This window comes from Triticum aestivum, chromosome 4A (genome assembly GCF_018294505.1).
Source record: "Triticum aestivum cultivar Chinese Spring chromosome 4A, IWGSC CS RefSeq v2.1, whole genome shotgun sequence".
NCBI lineage: Eukaryota > Viridiplantae > Streptophyta > Magnoliopsida > Poales > Poaceae > Triticum > Triticum aestivum.
This window is the reverse complement of record NC_057803.1, coordinates 5,925,281-5,941,011: the sequence shown is the minus strand read 5'-3', so window position 1 is coordinate 5,941,011 and position 15,731 is coordinate 5,925,281. Positions and strand designations below refer to the sequence as shown.

The 15,731-nt window shown below is 43.6% G+C and overlaps 2 protein-coding genes across 2 annotated transcripts; both read right to left on the bottom strand.

Moving 5' to 3' along the window:
• Positions 1-63: 63 nt before the first annotated feature.
• On the bottom strand, positions 64-1,006 carry LOC123084721 (germin-like protein 3-1). Its single transcript, XM_044506215.1, has one exon. The coding sequence runs from the start codon at positions 1,000-1,002 to the stop codon at positions 259-261; it is 744 nt and encodes a 247-aa protein (XP_044362150.1). The 5' UTR covers positions 1,003-1,006; the 3' UTR covers positions 64-258.
• Positions 1,007-9,932: 8,926 nt separating this feature from the next.
• On the bottom strand, positions 9,933-10,884 carry LOC123081548 (uncharacterized). Its single transcript, XM_044504112.1, has 2 exons — positions 10,722-10,884; positions 9,933-10,524 (listed from the first exon to the last, which is right to left on the bottom strand). The coding sequence occupies exons 1-2, from the start codon at positions 10,804-10,806 to the stop codon at positions 10,274-10,276; spliced, it is 336 nt and encodes a 111-aa protein (XP_044360047.1). The 5' UTR covers positions 10,807-10,884; the 3' UTR covers positions 9,933-10,273.
• Between the last annotated feature and the right edge of the window lie 4,847 nt (positions 10,885-15,731).

The following is a 15,731-nucleotide window of genomic DNA, read 5'->3' as shown; positions in this document are numbered from 1 at the left end:
GGAGATTGAAGGTCATCCGGCCGTCGATTCTGCATCAAACGGATGAGAACAAATCGACGGCCCTAAATTTGTTTTCAGTCAATTGGACGCTAGTCAGTCCCATTTTTAATATGTAATAATCACGTTAATGATAAAAATGACAGGTAAATCATGATGATTGCGTACAATATTTAGACTCCTGTGGTAGCACACGAGTAATTATCTACCGAGTAGCCGAGTACAGTACTAAATCGATGCAAGCGGAGGCGATCTTCCCCCCTACGACCCACCGAGGCTCCTTTGTATCCTCTGCACGTCCTGCCCGGTGATCCTGAACGTCTTCTTGACGACCTCGTCCGGCAGGCGCGGCTCCGTCCGGAACGCCGACAAGGGCACGAGCTGCGCGCCGGGGCTCTGGCTGTTGAGCCCGGACAGCACGACGGCGGGGGCGGAGACGTCCTCGTTGCGCATGAAGTGCACCATGCCCCTCGGGAACACGAACGCCTCGCCGGCGCGCAGCCGCTGCGTGTAGAGCCGGTACGACGTGTCGGCGAACCCCACCAGCACGCCGCCGGAGAGCACGAGCGCCACCTCCGACGCGCGCGGGTGGGAGTGCAGCGGCGCCATGCCGCCGGGGGCCAGGTCGATGCGCGCCATGGCGAGCCCCTGCGCGTTCGCGCCGGGGAGGGACGCGGCCGGGCTGGTCACCGTCGCGTTGAAGCCGAAGAGCGTGGCGGACGGGTCCGTGGGCTCGGAGAGCGCCGAGGTGGCGAAGTGGTCGGCGCGCGCCGTCGCCGGGTCGATGCACGGCAGGCCGTTGAAGTGGAACGCCGCGGCGGCGGCCGTGTCGGCGACGCAGTGGTCGAAGAGGAGGTCCGGGTCGGAGTTGCAGACGGCGGAGAAGAAGAAGATCATGGCGAGAGAAACGATGGCTCGAGCGATGAGAGTGGCATGGTTGGTTGTGGCGCTCATGGCCTCCAGTTTGACAGTCTTCTGTCCGCAGGATCGACCAGTGATCAGCATTCTGCGGCCATGGCTCATGTGGACATATAGCGGTAGTTTTTGGCTGCATTGATCAGTTGAGTTGAGTTGGCAACTGATGCTTTGAAGTTACTGCGGGTGTGAGTAGCTGCATTGGCTACGTTACGTTACCATGCCTTCAGGAACGAGATACATACTTTTGACGACGGAGGGTTTTCTTTCCAAGTCACCAGTTATAACTTTGGTTACGTTCACGCTCTTCTTGGAATCCTTTTCAAACCTACAGAACAGAAAATTCACCCAATCACAATCATATTCAAACATTTACTTCAAACTTCCTATAACCGCAGGAAAACTATTGCGATACCTTGCAGTTCAACCTTCTTCCCTCAAACCGCCAACGACCACGGCTGCACCACATGCCTCCGCCACCTTGACCTCCTCCCACTGCCGTGCTTGCCGCCGCGCTAGGTCATCGCTCTAAGCCCGTCAACCTCCAGTTCAGGCGTCAACATCCCCCGCACCCCTAAGACACTGAGACACTGCTTCCCCGATGAACCCATACCCCCACACCTCTACGATAGACACCGACGCGCTGCTTTACCCGTGAACCTGCACCTCCACACCCCTAAGATAGACACCAAGACGTTGCTTCCCCGGCGGACCAGCAGCCTCGGTGCTCCGCGCGCCTCCATGATCGTTGTTCCTTTCTTTGGGAATGGACTGACCCAGAATTAAAATTCAGAATACTGACGTCTAGCTAAAGTGATTAAAAATAGACATATCATTAAGATGTGGAGCATCTTAGAATGAAGACTGACGAGGAAAACATGCGAAATCGAAAGCGGAGGTGGGGTGGGCCGGAAAGGAGATGAAACAAAAGAAATCGTAAAACAAAACCTTATGTTTTTTTTGAAGTAGGAGAGATATGTACTTCAGTCGTATAATAAAAAGGGTATTAGGGCATCTTCAATGCGGACCCTCAAATCGGCCACAAACGTCCGGACCAAGCTGTCCAGATGCACTTTGACATCCAACACGGTACCCCTTCTATCAGCGGATGCGTCCAGTTGTCTGAAATTCTGCAAATCGGCGAGAGCTTCGTGGTCGTCTAAACCGCCGCCATGTGCGTGTGAGAAAGCCTGGTCCCACCCCAAAACTCTCTTATGCGCCTGCATCCTCTCCCGAAGGTCGCCACGTAGTCGTACTCTTTGAATCTACATAGAATAGATTAGTAGATTGAAATAGTTAAGTAGTCTAATTAAATTTCTTTTTTCATTGCATCCACTTAATTTCAATCAGGTCAAAATAAAAAAACTAAGACAATTCTTGACTAAAGAATCCATGGAAGGACCACCTATGCGTCCAAAACCCCGGTCCCACCCCAATACCCTCTCCCGCAACGATGCGAAGATTTAGACTAGGTTAACTTCCGTATGCATTTCTTTAATGAAATATGTCAAAAATATAATGAATGTGATCTATTTTAAATGAAAATCACCAAGTTTGTTTCAAATTCTGTTTGAAAATGCAGAAGTTTGAGGTACACAATTGGATAGCCGGCTCCCGTATCACAGTCCGCGTTCACGTCCACGTCCATGAATGGATAACGTGTACGTTTTAGGAGTCTGTGTTGGAGATGCCCTTAGGCCTAAATTTAATATTTCGCGAAATGTCAACCCTCTCTTGCGTGGCAAAGGTACAAGATCCCGAGAAATCCATATCAACAACTTGGGGAGCACATAGGGTGTCCCTGTTGAGGGCACGCATGACGCGCGGTGGCCCGATTGTGCATTTTTTGCGGCTTACCTTTACTTTTGACGTTTTCACTATTTTCCTTTTGGTTTTATTTGTTTCTCAGCTTTTTTAATGGTTTTCTTCATCTTTTATGGTTAATTTATGATAAGAGTCGATGGTTTGCTGAAGAGAGCGAAGAAATTATGATTCTCATGCATGGGTTTTTCTCTATCTTAATGGGTTGGGCATGCCACATTGGTCCGTTTTTCTTCTTCTATGGTTTACATTTATTTAAATACTTCCTTCGGTTGGGTTTATAAGTCATGCAAGTTTTTAGGTCTTCAGTTTGACTAATAATATATTTATAATATGCCACAAATTTGTTATATGGTTAGAAACTACATTTGACAATGAATATAAAAACATATATTTATGAAATACAATGCATGTTTTCCTAGTTTTCTTAGACAAGTTTTCCTAGTTAAAATAAGGACCTAAAAATATGTGCCGACTTATAAACCCAATCCGAGAGAATAACATACACGTACTAGTACACATCACAAGGTATGGGCTCCTGGTTGGGCCGAGCACTTGGCAGCTGCACTCATTGTCATGGTTTAGGGCGGCTTTGGGAAAGCGTCAGGGCTATATCCCGCTTACAGTGAGATGTATGTTCGACTCGCTTCCCGTTAGTTCGCTCACTTGCTACGCTCACTGCGTTCCATTCAGTTTGCTAGTTCATTTTGGATTTTTTTCTTATTCTTTCGGTCTTCTCTATTTCTTCAATAGGTTTATTCAGTTTTCTGCTTTCTCTTTGTTTTTTCTCCACTTTTATTGTTTTTCACCATTTAGATTCGTTTATTTATCGGGTTTCATGATTTTTCCTTTATATTTTCTTCGTTTTATTTGTTCCTTTCTTTGGTTTTTTCCTCTGTTTTCTTCACCGTTTTTTTGTTTGTTATAATTTTAGTTTTCTTTCATTTTTCACTGGTTTTCTTTCGTTCTTCGTTATACTTTGGTCTTCTTTGTTTCATTCTTCATTTTCTTTGCATTTCCTTTTTGCTTTTGTCAATTTTCATCACTTTTCTACCCGCAAAAAAAATTTTCATCACTTTTCTTTTTTGTTCGACACATGTTAACTTTTCCAGTACACATTTAATATTTTTGTATAATTAGAAACATTGTTTATATACACATTACACATTTTTTAAATACATGATGAACATTTTTAGAAAACAAATATTTTTTATGTCTACTTTTTCCATGCATATTGTTTATTTTTCGGTCTATATATAATAAAATTTTCTAATACACATTCAAGATTTTCTAAATAAAAGATTAAGATTTTTTGAATACATGGCCAATATTTTCTTTATTTTTTTACTTTTTAAAATGTTTGATTAAAAAAATTCAAGTATTCCCATAAAAAAATTCAAGCAAATGTTTAACATTTTTAAATACATGGTGAACATTTTTTCCATGCACTTTTAGCATTTTCTTAATACAAGATTAATATTTTTTGAATAAATGGTAAACATTTTTCTTATACACATTTAACATTTTCAAATTCTTCATTATTATTTTTAAAATATAATATTAAAATTTTTGAATACATGTTCAACATTATTCTAAACACATTTAACATTTTTAAATGCTTGGTTAACATTTTTCAAATACAAGATTAGTTTTTAATACATAATCAATTTTTTTGTACACATTTCTATTTTTATGTACAAATTTTTTATACATGACAAACATTTTCTAGACTCATTTAACAATTTTCAATTCTTGGTTAACATATTTTTTGAAATGGTTTTATATAAAGTGTTGTTCACAATATATTTATTTAGATTATTTGGGAGTTTAAACATTTTTTATAGTTGCATCAACATTTTTTAACACTGCTTATATATTTTTTAGAAACTTGTATTTTTCTTGAAATATGTGTATTTAGTTATTTTTTGAAAATATAACAAAAACTAAACAAAAGAAAAAAGAAAACGATCGAGCTAACAGTGCCACTGGGCCGACACATTATTTCGTCGCTTCAGGCGAGCGGACGGTTTGCCTCGCTAGTAGCGAGACATGGCTACGCCCCCCCTGTGAAGGAGCCGAAGTAGGACGATTAGGCGTAGAGAAGGAACCAACCTTCATGGATAGCGCTGCTACTTGAACCTTCACTGAACCATTTTGTTCTTTCCTTGCATGGATTTTCTTCTGGTTCTATTTTTTCTTTTTTTTCTTTTTTGAAATTTGCAAACATTTTCTGAGTCCATGAATATTCTTTTATGTTGTATTTTTTTTAAAAATGATTAAAATTTTCTTCACGAACATTTTTTAAATTCTTGAATGTTTTGAATTTGTGAACATTTAAAAATTCATGAGCATTTTTTCAACATGCGAACATTTTAAATTATGGACATTTTAAAATTGAGCATGTTTTGGATTCACAATCATTTTTTTCAAATTCCTAATTAATTTTTGAATTTTTGAATATTTTTTAAATTCATTAACATTTTTTAGAATTCGCTAACAATTTTTCAATATTTTTGAATCTGCGAACATTTTTAGTTCCTGAACTATTTTGAAAATTAGAAAGTATTTTAATAGAAAACTAAGTGAAAATAAAGCAAATAAAAATCATTTAAAAGAAACGAACCAGAAAACGAACAAAAAAGCATTAGCTAAAGTATATATGGGCGACCGAGAGTGGGCACAGCATTAGCATGGCCAAGACGGGCACGACTATGCAGTCAGACCGTCTCAGACGCCACTTGTTGTTTTGGGGAGGAGGTGTTATTGCCTTTTCACTCGTTCTCTCTATTCCTGCCTAAAAGCCCTAGAAACTTTGAAGATTTAGCGACAACATTCCAAAATAAGGTCCAAAAATACTAGGAAATCAGGAAATGGGGGGGGGGGGGGTGGAAATACGGAAGAAAAATGATGGACGACTGAGAAAAAGTAGGGTCGCTCTTTTACACCCCTCTTCTCCTTCGCCAACAAGTTTCTTTTATCCCGCTCTCTTTGTAACATCATCAGGCGTCTGGATGAAGATCGGAAACATAGGGAAACTCAACCCAAAAACCAAACAAGGCATCTAGGTGCTTCGTGACTCATCCCTCTCCATTTTTGTCTATGTTTCCCCCGGATGTTGCACCACCTCAACAAGAAAACTTTCTCTTAACCAGTGACACCCTTCGTGAACTTTCTAAGGGGTAGAATCTCTCCATGGAAGCAAAGAAACCGCAAGACTAGTTAATCAGCAGACCAAGAAGTTTGAAGTATCAAGAAAACCTTAGAAGACCGGGAGATGAAGATCTCCAAAAGTCAAGTATTGACTCGAAGGCACAACAATGACTTTTGTGACTTTGGCTCGATGGGACTCATGCTGTATGAATAGCGAAATCCTACAGAGGATCCCACATGGTCTTACATGGCATTAACATGGCAAACAATGAACGTTGAGTAAAGTCAACAAAAGCCCAAGTAACTTGCCATGATCAACAAGTCAAAGGAGAAGAGGAAATAAAAATATAAAGTCAAACAAAGAAATAAGAAGCAAAGACACCCAAGTTTAGAATGAGCCCATGAGTCCAAAATCTCACCATAGTGGAGGGACTGAGATGGGTGGCTCACTATGGACTAGACTCATCCCCTCTCCTAATCCACCATGGATCAAATATTACCACTCCAAACCTTCCCACCTACCATCTCAAGGGTGCCCAAGATCATTTTTCAAGGACCCGTAGCCTATATAAAGCCTCTTTTTTGATGAAAAAGCAACATAGTGTTGATTTTCATTAATGCAGAAGGTGTGAAGTACATAATAACGCAACCAAGGTATCAAAAGGAAACAAAAGCTAGTGTGGCACCGGGAACCATACCATATAGACCAATTCAATACAAGAGATCAAGGCAGGTCAAAAAATGCTACCATTGGTGCAAGCCCTGCCTGTCTCAACGTCCTCGCGCTCGTCGATGATTTTGCCATGAACCTACAGTGCCGAGTTAGCATCATTATTGAAAATACATGAATTCATGTCATTTTATAGGCACTAAGACACGATAAAGCATGTCTCCTTCCATGTAGATCTTATTGCACGAGGCATGACCCTCGTTTGCCGCCTAAAGCATTCTGTAAGTTACAATTAACCGGCATGCTCATCCCAGCATTGGGCGCTCCTAAAGAGGACGATGCCCTCCCCCAGACCTTCATGGAAAAAGGATAAATCACAATCAAATGACGCACCATCTCCAGTGTCACAAGTCACAAAGGGCCATAGGGTCATGCGTGATCTTCCACTTTGCTAGGTTATCCATCGCGAGATCTTTCCCTGAGGCAGCTGCCAAGCAAAGCACTTCGCCTTCGGGGAGGCCTTGGCACTCCAAAAAACCGCCTTCAAGTTGGATTGAAGGCTCCCATGAAACTGCATATTATACATTGTAGTCGTCAAGTAGTCGGCCGAAGCCGCCCACTTCCATGCAATCGTGTCTGGTGTGTCCTGCTGCAGCACAACGACAATGGAAGCCTCCTAGAGCTAGCATAACTCATGAAGCACCATGGGTGTCGGGTTCTCTTTGACATACTTCATCCATTGGTTTCTCTGGGTTGCATCGTGGAAGCAAACCCTTCACCCATTACAATGTGTGTACATGTTTGGCCACCGTCTGCCGGCCAACATCCCTTAGCCCTGTGAGAGCACCAAAAAGATGTCTTGCATCCATATCCAATGGAGATCATCGTGGAGGCATGAAGCCCCCCTTGGCATGTGGGTCATTGGGCAGTAGTAGGTCCTTCCATGTCCGATCATCATCCATCCATCATAGCCATAGCCAGGGAGTGCGTACCCCACTGCCTTGTCTCTGTAGATCATGTATGCCCAGACCACCGAAGTCCCTCAGCCTACAAACGTTGTGCCACCGCACTAGGCATCTACCTACCGATGAGAACTCGTCTGCCGCCCACAACCATGCCCGATGAGTTTATCCAACATCTTCAAGAACCACAACGGAGGAGCAATCGCCATCAGCCGGTAGATCACCATTTATTACAAAGCCTCTCATGAGCATGCACGTCATTTCACTCTCTCTTAGTTAGAATCAAGGGGAGGGCAGTAGAGCTTCAAGCCTCATTCGATGTGCTCTTGGGTTGTATCCGAGGAGCCTAATTTGACATATGTTGAGGAAGAGAAGTTTGTAGAGGGTACCGAGGGACTCGTTTCACTCGGGCATATGACCAAACCTCCATTGACACCTTCTAACGTAGGACTAGGTCACGCTTCGTCGAGGTGACTAAACCTGTTCAGAAAACATCGAGGTGTGAAACTTGTCCATGTACGACGCCCTTCGTTGTGAGGTCGTTGTTTAAATATTTTGTGTGTTTGTCTCACTAACGACATCCACGACAATCTCAATCACGACAACATTGCTAAAACCACTCCCTAATCATCCACTATTTTTAGTATAATAACAATGAGGTCAATTCACAAAAAACAACAACAATGAGGTCGATTAATTAGAAGGTCATATGGTTCGAGCCTTACCATCTATTCATTAATTTTTGTGTTAAGGTCGGGTGGTCACCTTTGCAAAAAAATATCTGATTGTCACAAAACACATTAAAATGGTCACAACACAAGATCAACTATAGTACAATATGCTCATTGCATAATGCATCCTTACCAACACTCCCTAACACACTTTCCTTTTTTTTACTGGAATCTTATCTGCTCGACGCTCCCGGGGAGGCCAACCCGAGCGAACGCACCCATCACTGTCGCACGGATCTCGCGCAGGAGCAAGGCCACGTCGGATGGCTGGAAGCATCCGTTGTCTGCCGATCCCCGGCTAACGCTCGTGTTCCTTTTTTTTCTCCAAAAAATCATCACACGCGCGACAGTGGCCTTTTGCCATTGGGCTGGAGAGGTGGGTCGTGAACATTTGTGTTAAAACATATTTTTATATATAACTTGGCATTTTTGAAGCTTTTTTGTTTTGTAGTTCGTTAGAATATCCCATTTTTGTTAACTTTCTCACAAGGAAATTTTATTATAAGAGGATGCCATTTCTTCTTATAAGAGGCATACCATTTTTATTATAATAATATGTCATTTTCATTATAAGAGGATGGCATTTTTTATTATAAGACGATGTCGTTTTTATTATTAGAGGATGGCTGTTTTATTTTATAAGAGCATGTCTTATAACAGGATGTCATTTTTATTGCTGTGAGAATGGCATTTTTATTACTTAAGAGGATGACATTTTTATTATTAGAGCGTGGCAGCTTTATTTTTAAGAGCATGTCATTTTTTATAGTAGGATCTCATTTTTATTGTTGGGAGAATGAAAATTTTATTACTTAAGGTGATGGCATTTTTTGTTTAAAAGATAAGAGGATGGCATTTTTGTTACGAGAGGATGGTATTTTTATTGTTAGATGATGGCAGTTTTATTTATAAGAACATGCCATTTTTTATTTTATAATAGGATGAGCATTTTTTTTATTTTAAGAGGGACGGCATTTTTAATATTGAGAGGTGGCATTTTTACTGCCACTTTTTTCGCACACAAGTTTTTTGGGTGTTGATTAGGACATGGCAACTTTTGTGGCATTTTTTAAATATTTATATTTTATTTTTATTTTCACAGCATGGATGTTTTTGTATTAGTACTTTCCATACGATGGCGCTCATGATTTCATGCTTTTCTCTGTTTTTAATAAGAAAATATGTATTTTTTCATGTCATTTAAAAGTAGCAAAACTGGGCTTCTAGCCCAATGGGGGTTTGCCACAGGGCCTCCTCCTGGCGATCAATCGAGGGCTGGTCGAATCATTCGCTGGGAGCTGCTCCCTTGGCGAACGAAAATGTTCAATGGGAGCAGCTCCCTAGGGAACGATGGCCAATTATTGGCGTTCTTTTTGTAACACATGTGTGTTAAAATTTTCTTTGTGTATAGATGGTAAGATTTTTTTTGAATAGATGGAACATTTTATTGTTTCGAACTCGTGTGTTAAGATTTCCTTCAAAAAAGAAACGTGTTTTTTGTGTGAATAGATGGTAAGATTTTTTTGTGTATGGTTTGCCGTTTTTTTTTCTTTTGCAACTGTGACCATCCGATCTTGTGTTAAGAAAAACTTCCAAAAAAAAAGAGAACATGTGTTAAGATTTCCTTTGGCTTAATGCATCCATTGAGGCATTGACCCTTCAAAGTAGAAGAATAAACTGTGTATGTATAGAAAAAGTGTGGTATTTAATTTGACAGTAGGCAGCTATAGTACAGTATGCTCAGTGGAGTAGTCGGATACTCGGATCTCCGTTTCCTAGCCAAAATTTCACCCAGAAACTAGCTAGAGAGGGGCACATGAAAGAAAGAGAACTGCCACTACTCTAAATCAGATAACAAATATAACAAGATCAACTAAAAAGCAAGCTAGCTAGCTAACTATATGTACACATACTTAGGGACTGCTGGACTGGATGCAAAGCTTGTAGGGTCACCGGTAGTTAGTTCAACTTTGAGCTAAGTGCTGATATATGGTCACCAAAAAATTTCACCCATTCCGGACGGTGCCTTAGTTGTGTTTTTTCGGGTGAGGCTTGGGTGGTTCTCCACGGCGAGCAAACACGGCCACCTTATCAGACTCAGCACCAAGGCTCCCCCGGTTGCCGAAGCTTGGTTCAGCAGATCCCTTAGGTGTCTCCTCCACTCCGACGTTTTCAACTTTCTTCGTCTTCCCGGCATCGAGCTTCATGTTACTCCCTTGCTGTAATCCTTTCTTTTCAGACGAGGAATCACCGGTTGGCATGGACGACAGGTCCTTCACTGCGAGAAGCAATATATGAGCAGCTGGTGAGATCAACAATACTACTAATTGTGACAATGTCAAAAACGCTCTTATATTATGGGACGGAGGGAGTAATACAAACTTGAGATGAATAATGAAAATAAGGAAATCTTGGCGGGGAGTAATACAAACTTGAGATGAACGATTCAAATAAGAAGAGAAAAATGAGACTCACCATGGCGGGCATGAGCAAGGGGATGGCCAAGGGCGAGCAGGGAGATGACCAGGGCAACTGCAAGAAGAACTCGGACAGTAGTCATGGTGAACTCCAATTAACTGTCGACGGCCGGTAAATCTTGGCGGGCTGGTGAAGGGGTGATGGCAAGGAGAGTGAAGAGAGGAGGAAGGCCGAGGCTTGTTGGGCTCTTATAGAAGAATGCTTGTTAGTTTAAACACTGGTAGTCAGATACAGATCGATGACTAGCTGCTAGCTGGGTGGTCAAAGCTCAGATTTCTTACAAACTGTTATATACAAGTACAGAACATCTGCCGCGGCGTTGTTTAACAAACCCTACGAGTGTAAGCTTTCTCTCTGTTACTAGTGCAGCTGCTCAGAGGGCCACGCAGCTGATGCATCACGTGTGGCTTCTGACCGTGGGGGTGTGCCAAGCAGTGGCTGCCTTTGGGGATCCGAGCTCCCTGCAGTTAAATTGCAAAAAAAGAGCTCCTTGTTGGACTCCCGACACATCGGCGCCACAGGCGAGAGAAGGTACGACTGTGCGTGCCACGGCGCCAGTTTTTTAAACCCAGTTTCACATCGCTTTGATCTATCTCCGTTCCAGAATAGATGACCCAACTTTATACTAAAATTAGTACAAAGTTGGGTTATCTATTTTAGAACGGAAGGAGTACCTATCTCCCGGTCCCGCGCCGCACATAAGACCAAGATCCTTTGTTCCTAGGCAACTTGCGACCCTCGAGTGAGTTTTAAAGGTTAAGCATTGAGGAATCCAACCAACCTTCAAAACAAAAGAGTTTTAAAAACTATGCAGTTCAGGAATCTGACAGAAGCCGGTTCCCGAATTCCAACGAATAAACCACTGCAGCTGTGAAAGGTGGCGGTGGGTCATTTTTAGTACGTAGTAGAGTGAATTCCATTTTTTACCCTCAGAATTCACATTTATACTCAATTTAGGCATGTTTGTGACACATTTTTACCCCATTTTATTTTTTTAGCCGCCATAAAATCCTACGACCTCTCTCGACCGATGAGAAAATCCACATAAATTTAGAGAAGATCAGGTGTGCCACGTCGATCCATACCCATCGGCTCCGAGCTCCCCTTCCTGGCAGTGCGACGCTCGGTGAGCGCGCACCCTCGACAACCATGGCGGCCAAGCGCATGCACTCATCCAGGCAGGCACTACATGGCCACACGGCTACCACTGACGCTCCATTGATCTAGGCGTCAGGCGCATCTGCAAGCCGGGCATGTGGTCATCCTCTACAATGGTAAAAGGTTGATTATCCATGGTGTGTGTGATGCTTGTTGTTCAATTTACGGGCCCATACATTGATCCAAATACTTACTTGGGTAAGCATTTATTGTCGTGTGAATCTATGACCTCCATGTGGTAGGTCTTGATATTAACGAGGAGCAAAGATAATACATGGAGCATGAGAGAAGCCATGATGCCTAAAGCGCTGGTCCGGTCTAAGGACCTTAATTATTGAGCTATCTTGCGTTCTTTTGGTGGAACATAAATTCACGGCGAGGGTAGTGTTAGATAACCGCCACTGCCCTGGGCCATCCCCACACTCCCATTCTTCTCACTTTCCATGTTTTAGACATTGCCAGATCCCCCCTGCAAATCATTCACCCCTGCCCATGTTCATGACCAATTTCCTCGCTACTTGGCACTTTCCCTTATCAACACTCGAGCCATCACCATTGTTTCCTTAAAAAATCACCAATGTTTCCTTCCTTAGGTTTTGGAGGACTCTAGGCTATGCCATCAATGTCATCATCCTCATCAAGCCCCGCATCACCTGAGCACCTCTTCCTTGGCACTGCACCAGGGCCAAGTCGGCCTCTTCCACGGTAGCATCTGATGGCTTTATTTTAGACCCATATTTAAAGTTCATTTGTTGCATAATAACTTCATATATCATGTCCAATTCGGCCAACTGCATGTCCATTGTGCATGATTTTCAACTTATGAAAACAATCTTAACTTTAACAATAACAATGTATTTGGTACGAAATATACAGAATTATGATTCGAATGCTATTGATTTGGGTAATATTTTTTGTATAAACATGGTCGAAGTTTACAAGGTTTGACTTGACACAATATAATATGCGAAGTAGATAAAAACAGAGGGAGTACATCGTGATTTTTTTATACACAATTAACATTTTTTATATATGTTTTTGACATATACATTTTTCGTATACATTTTATATATTTTTAAATACTTTACTAACATACTAAAAAATATTTGATTTTATGTCTACTTTTTTATCATACATGTTCTACATTTTACGTATATAGATGAAATATTATTTTTATAAGTGTTTAACATTTTTCAAATACATGATTAACATTTTTTAAATCTAAATGTTTTTATGTTTACTTTTTTTCATATAAATTGATTTTTCGTATACATGTGGAATAATTTTATCATTGTTTATCATTTTTCAAATATAATTATTAATCTGTTTTTCCAATAGATGTTTTCATGTCTACTTTTTTTTCTTACACATTGTACATTTTTTATATCAATCTGACATGTACTCTGTATTCAATTAACATATTTTTACAAACGCCTATATTTCATCTTATTTTTCTAATATGTGTTGAAACATTTTTTTCAAATGCAATCAACTTATTTTTAAAGTTGCACAAACATTTTTTAAAACTGTAGGAACTTTTTTTAAAATTATGTAATTGTTTGAGTAATATATGTATTTTAGTTATTTTTGGAAAATATGAACAAAGGTAAAAAAAAGGAAAAGATAAAATGAGATAAAAAATGGAATAGGATAAAGAAACGAACAAACCTTCATTTGGGCCGGCCCACCAGAAGCATTCCTTCCGGCAGCACTGTCTTTGGTCTTACTATAAGCGATGTATAGCCACGACCTACAACTCCAGCTCCCATGCTTCAGCCAGTTAAGAGCATCTCCACTAGTCCCCCCAAGAAGCCTTTCCCAGGCATTTTTTCACCGTTGGCGAGTAAAATTCCTCCCACTCGTCACCCCAAGAGCCCAGTTTTCGCCTGATTCGAGGAAAAATACGGCCGGCGCGACCAGGCGAAACCCAGCCCCCCGGGAGGCAGCTAGGGACGCTGACACTCTTATTTTGCATGCAAATGGTCCACTTTCAGTGTCTCAACCCTCTCTCTCTCCTCTCTCTCTCCCTCTCTTTTCTGCAGGCCCACCCACGTGCTCACACTCCCCCATCCCCCACCCACTAAAGCAGGCGCGCATGGGACAGGATGGGCGCGACGAGCAGGGCGCTGGAGCTGGGGCACGGGGGGCGTCACGGCGGGCAGGCGCCGGAGCTCGCGGGGAGGACGCCGGAGCAGGGAGGCGGGGGGCTCGCAGGGAGGGCGCCGGAGCAGGGAGGCGGGGAGCTCGTCCATGGCGTCCTGTTCTCGACGAGCCCAAGCTGCGTCGCGGGCCTCCCCTGCAGTGCTCCTCCTCCACGCGCCGCCTCGTCCTTGGCTCCAGCACCGGCAGGCCGCGCTGGGTCCGGCCCCGTTCGCTGTCCGCCGTAGCCGAAGCTGGGCACGCCGAGACCTCACGGGACACCGGGGTGCGCGTGGTCCACGACGCCCTGTCCACGGCGCCGGCGGCAGGGGCGACGGTGCTGACGACATCGCTGGGCCGGTGCACCATGGACATGGACAATGAGCGGTCGCGCTGGAACAGCGCCGGGCCGCGGCGGGAGACGGCATCGGAGCCGGCCAGGCACAGGAACGGGCGCTCCTCCTCGCCTTGACCTTGACCTCCTTGTCGATGCGGAGACGGATGACGACCCCTCCTCCTTCCAACGGCTGCACGTCGGACGGCACCGGCAGGTACCTGCCACCGGCGCCCATGGCCGCCTCCAGTGGCGTAGCTGTAGGGTGGCCAGGGTGGTCCATGGACCACCCTGGAATTCAGCCCATTAGTATACTACTTAGTCTGTAAAAAAAGAAAAAAGAAAAACAAGCCCAACTCAGCCCATGTACACGTGAAGGATTGGCTCGTTAGTCTCTGTGTCTGTGCTGATTGATCGACACGAGAAGACGTTCCTAGTTCTCAAAAAAAAAGAAGACGTTCCTGATTCCCGCCGCCTCTTTCAGTTCGGGAACCCTAGGAGCGAGCGGCCATCGCCATCAGCCATCGCCTAGCGGCCCCCAGCGGGCATCCGCCGGCCTACATGGCACTCGTCGACGGCGACGGACTGGCCGCCGGGCGAAGGACACTTGCCGGCGGCGGCAAACAGGCAGCCGGCGAAGCACACACAATCTAGTTTGGTTGAGAACCAGTTGTTCAGTTTTCCATCCTACTACTCCGATCTAAAGTAAGATTTTTATTCTCTGTTAATTCATAAATTCAAAGTATAAATTTCTTGCTACGAAGATTTGAACAAGCTAAGCTGAGACCTGAGAGTGCAAGATTTAGTTTTATTTTTTACAATTAATAATTGATAAATACTAGAGTAGAACTTTCATGGTCTTGAGAAGGCGTTATCCCGACAAATAAGACGTGTTATCTTCTTTTATGCAAATTTAAGACATAACCATGAATTTTATATTATTTGAAAGACCTAGTTGATATATTCTGTTTCTGTATGCATATGTTGGTTTGTTGAATTTGTGGTGCAATTATTTTTTTTGGCAATTGGACCACCCTGGCATAAAATCCTAGCTACGCCACTGGCCGCCTCCTCGGAGGGCACCACGCAACTCTCCACCTTGGCGTCCACAGACAAGGAGAGGTCGGCCCTCGCCAGCACACGCGAGGACGGCCTCCCCGACCTCAGGAACACCGCCAGCCCCGCCGACGACGGGCACGGCCTCCACCGAAGCTCGAATGCGACCTTGCCAGGCGCAGCAACGACCCCGCCGTTGCCTGTCAGATGGAAGCGCATGTACGCGGCCTAGATGGCGTGGGCGCGGGCGGCGCGGACAGGGTGGCCGCCGTGGGAACCAGCCGGGGTGGCCTCCGCCTGCTCGGGACGGCGCGACGTGG

Excerpts from the sequence above, each read along its gene's own strand:
- LOC123084721 (XM_044506215.1), bottom strand. The coding sequence starts at position 1,002 with ATGCTGATCACTGGTCGATCCTGCGGACAGAAGACTGTCAAACTGGAG.
- LOC123081548 (XM_044504112.1), bottom strand. The coding sequence starts at position 10,806 with ATGACTACTGTCCGAGTTCTTCTTGCAGTTGCCCTGGTCATCTCCCTG. Across the intron at positions 10,525-10,721 it reads CCTTGCTCATGCCCGCCATG|TGAAGGACCTGTCGTCCATG; the intron begins GTGAGTCTCATT and ends TGCTTCTCGCAG.